Source organism: Limulus polyphemus, unplaced genomic scaffold, assembly GCF_000517525.1.
Source record: "Limulus polyphemus unplaced genomic scaffold, Limulus_polyphemus-2.1.2 Scaffold1370, whole genome shotgun sequence".
Lineage (NCBI taxonomy): Eukaryota > Metazoa > Arthropoda > Merostomata > Xiphosura > Limulidae > Limulus > Limulus polyphemus.
The window spans coordinates 133,160-137,618 of NW_013666980.1; the positions used below are offsets into that span (position 1 = coordinate 133,160).

A 4,459-nucleotide genomic window follows, 5' to 3' on the forward strand; every position below is an offset into this window, starting at 1 on the left:
GCTGGATAAACTAAACATTATTACTGTACTGCTGGATAAACTAAACATTATTACTATACTGCTGGATAAACAAAACATTGTTACTATACCACTGAAATAACTAAACATTATTACTGTACTGCTGGATAAACTAAACATTATTACTATACTGCTGGATAAACTAAACATTGTTACTATACCACTGAAAGAACTAAACATTATTACTATACTGCTGGATAAACTAAACATTATTACTGTACTGCTGGATAAACTAAACATTATTACTATACTGCTGGATAAACTAAACATTGTTACTATACCACTTAAATAACTAAACATTATTACTGTACTGCTGGATAAACTAAACATTATTACTATACCATGAAATAACTAAACATTATTACTGTACTGCTGGATAAACTAAACATTATTACTATAGTATTGAAATAACTAAACATTATTACTATACTGCTGGATAAACTAAACATTGTTACTATACCATTCAAAGAACTAAACATTATTACTATACTATTGAAATAACTAAATATTATTACTATACTGCTAGATAAACTAAACTTTGTTACTATACTTCTAGATAAACTAAACATTGTAACTATACTGCTGGATAAACTAAACATTATTACTATACTACTGGATAAACTAAACATTGTTACTATATTATTAGAAAAACTAAACATTGTTGGTACACTATTGGAAAAACTAAACATTGTTACTATACTTCTAGATAAACTAAACATTATTACTATACTGCTGGATAAACTAAACATTGTTACTATACCATTAGAAAAACTAAACATTGTTAGTACACTATTGGAAGAACTAAACATTATTACTGTACTTCTAGATAAACTAAACATTATTACTATACTGCTGGATAAACTAAACATTGTTACTATACTGCTGGATAAACTAAACATTGTTACTATACCATTAGAAAAACTAAACATTGTTAGTACACTATTGGAAGAAATAAACATTATTACTACACTCTTGGAAGAACTAAACATTGTTATTATACTTCTAGATAAACTAAACATTATTACTGCTGGATAAACTAAACATTGTTACTATACTGCTGGATAAACTAAACATTGTTACTACACCATTAGAAAACTAAACATTGTTAGTACACTATTGGAAGAACTAAACATTATTACTACACTCTTGGAAGAACTAAACATTGTTATTATACCATTGAAAGAACCAAATATTGTTACTACATTGTTGTAAAAACTAAACATTCTTACTACACTGTTGAAAGAACTAAACATTGTTAGTATGCTCTTGGAAGAACTAAACATTGTTACTGCATTGTTGGAAGAACTTAACACTTATTATTATACTGTTTTGAGAGCTGATTCCAAGGATAACCAAGTTAAATAAATTGAAAATATTTCAAATAATTTAATAATGTAATTAGGAATTTCTATTTTTTGTCAAAATACCATCATAAGTTCATGAGTATATCTGCTTACTTTGAATTAATCACTTACATTCATTAAAAAATACAGCACACTGTAATATAAAGCTACAAAATGGTACTCAAATTCCAGTGAAAAAAAAAATCACATTTTAGCTAAACAACAATTACAGAATCATCAATTCTCTCTTTTTTCATCCACATTTACTCACACTACATAAAGAAAAACAAAAACCTACTTTAAAAATGCGTAGCCATGCCTCAACAGTCCCAAGAATAAAGTATAATGCTCCTACACCAACAACACGATGGAGCATTGGACCAAGTCTTGGCCTAATGATATAGAGTAAAAAATAAAATAATATTCAAGGAAGAATATTATGTATAGAAATTTTCTAAAAATAAAAGTGTAAATTAGTTTCTATACGAGTAAAAATTTTAAAAACACAGTGTAGGTTTTATAATATTTCAGTAATTTTTTTTGTAAATAGTAAATATGTTGCATGAGGAAATCTCTACAAATGAGGTGAAATGACCATTTCCTAAAAAGATAATGAATTTCATTCCATCACCATTTTCAGTTGTCCAGCATTTTACTCACTGCCTCAATGGAACATAACTAAAAGCTCTTTGTTATCTTTTAGTTATTGAATTCATCTGTTTGGTAACAACTAATACATACTCTCGAAATGTAGAATTTGCATATCTATTAATTCATCATTAATAATGCTTAAGTCAAGTTTCTTTATTCTCACAACTGACCACAACATGATAGATTTTAAGTATTATACGAAAACACAAGTCATACTGTATGCATTCCAACATTTTATCAAGTTTAGTCAAACAAATCTCTCTTTCTTAATTGTAGAAAGATAAAAACAAAATCTCACACAGCAGTCTCCGAGTTACTTCATACTGGGTCACATTTTGTGGCTAATTTACATGCGGCCACATAGTTTGTATAAATGGACACGTTTATTTCAGACATTAAATTACAAGTATTAGTAAATTATCAAGTGGAAACAAAAAGTAAGAATCTACCTGAGCAGTATTTATACCGAACAAGAATTCTAAGATAAAACAATAGGTTTTCTTTCCTACAACAGGATAATCTAAAATCTTAGTTTCTTCTTCTGATAACATTCAGAAAGCTTTCTTTATGATTTAAAATATGTAAATTACCATGTTCAAGAAATAGGAGAACAAAATAAGTAATGTGTACTTATTAAAAATTACCCAACTTACTTGACAATTCCAAATCCAAGGCTAACAATGATCACCAACATCCGTGCCAGCGTCCTTTTGGCACAAGAGAGCAACTCGGCTAGCAGAACAGCACCTTTAACTAGAGATGAACAAACATAACATCTCTAACTATTACAGACTAATGCAAAGAAACACTTAAAAAAGATGGGGAAGCATTTCGATAAACATGGATTCGTAAAACTTAAAGGTGAGTAAGCATTTTGATAAACATGGATTTATAAAACTTAGAGGTGGGGTAGCATTTCGATAAACATGAATTCATAAAACTTAGAGGTGGGGTAGCATTTCGATAAACATGAATTCATAAAACTTAGAGGTGGGGAAGCACTTCGATGAACATGGATTCGTAAAACTTAGAGGTGAGGAAGCATTTCGATAAACATGGATTCGTAAAACTTAAAGGTGAGGAAGCATTTCGATAAACATGGATTCGTAAAACTTAGAGGTGGGGAAGCACTTCGATGAACATGGAATTGTAAAACTTACAGGTGAGGAAGCACTTCGATGAACATGGAATTGTAAAACTTACAGGTGAGGAAGCATTTTGATGAACATGGATTCGTAAAACTTAAAGGTGAGGAAGCATTTTGATAAACATGAATTCGTAAAACTTAAAGGTGAGGAAGCATTTTGATAAACATGGATTCGTAAAACTTAAAGGTGAGGAAGCATTTTGATAAACATGGATTCGTAAAACTTAAAGGTGAGGAAGCATTTTGATAAACATGAATTCGTAAAACTTAAAGGTGAGGAAGCATTTTGATAAACATGGATTCGTAAAACTTAGATGTGGGGAAGCATTTCGATAAATATGGATTCGTAAAAAGTAAAAAGAGGAAAGAAATTTGAATATTTATACCATTTCTACAAACAAACACAACTATATCACATTACCTGACTGTCCAGTAGAGTTGATGGACTGGTACTCAGAATAAAATATTGCCTTTTCTATCATACCTGACAAAGAAATTTGAACATTGTTACCATTTTATACAAATAAACATGACTGTGTCAGATTACACAACGTTGAAATACTGGCATTTATATGTGAAGTAAAAAAATAAAATCTATTACATTTAATCAAGTATATATATTAGATTGCATTATAAGAACACGTAAAAATCTCATTTTTGAGTTTTTAATATATAAATATCAGCAATTAACATTATACTTTTTCACAACACACTTAAAAACTTTTTTGTTGATGTCTCCTGTTTCTCTACATGACTTAACTTGCTCACCAATACGATAGCTGTAGTAGACCAGGGTAAACAACTTGGTAGTCCTTAATTATTTTGATGTGGTTTGAATATATCCTTCAACAGTGTACACAACTTGGTAGTCCTTAATTATTTTGATGTGGTTTGAATATATCCTTCAACAGTGTACACAACTTGATAGTCCTTAATTATTTTGATGTGGTTTGAATATATCCTTCAACAGTGTACACAACTTGGTAGTCCTTAATTATTTTGATGTGGTTTGAATATATCCTTCAACAGTGTACACAACTTGGTAGTCCTTAATTATTTTGATGAGGTTTGAATATATCCTTCAACAGTGTGCACAACTTGGTTGTCCTTAATTATTTTGATGTGGTTTGAATATATCCTTCAACAGTGTACACAACTTGGTAGTCCTTAATTATTTTGATGATGTTTGAATATATCCTTCAACAGTGTACACAACTTGGTAGTCCTTAATTATTTTGATGATGTTTGAATATATCCTTCAACAGTGTACACAACTTGGTAGTCCTTAATTATTTTGATG

General features: G+C 29.5%; 1 protein-coding gene across 2 annotated transcripts in view; it reads right to left on the reverse strand.

Moving 5' to 3' along the window:
* LOC106463297 (transmembrane protein 87A-like) overlaps window positions 1–4,459 on the reverse strand; it is a 58,888-nt gene that overhangs the window by 21,710 nt on the left and 32,719 nt on the right. For both annotated transcript variants that reach the window (XM_013923313.2, XM_013923312.2), the window contains exons 12-14: window positions 3,581–3,643; window positions 2,666–2,765; window positions 1,660–1,753 (exon numbers count right to left, since the gene is read on the reverse strand). In XM_013923313.2, coding sequence (XP_013778767.1) covers window positions 1,660–1,753; window positions 2,666–2,765; window positions 3,581–3,643 — 257 coding nt within the window. The remainder of the gene's footprint in view (window positions 1–1,659; window positions 1,754–2,665; window positions 2,766–3,580; window positions 3,644–4,459) is intronic.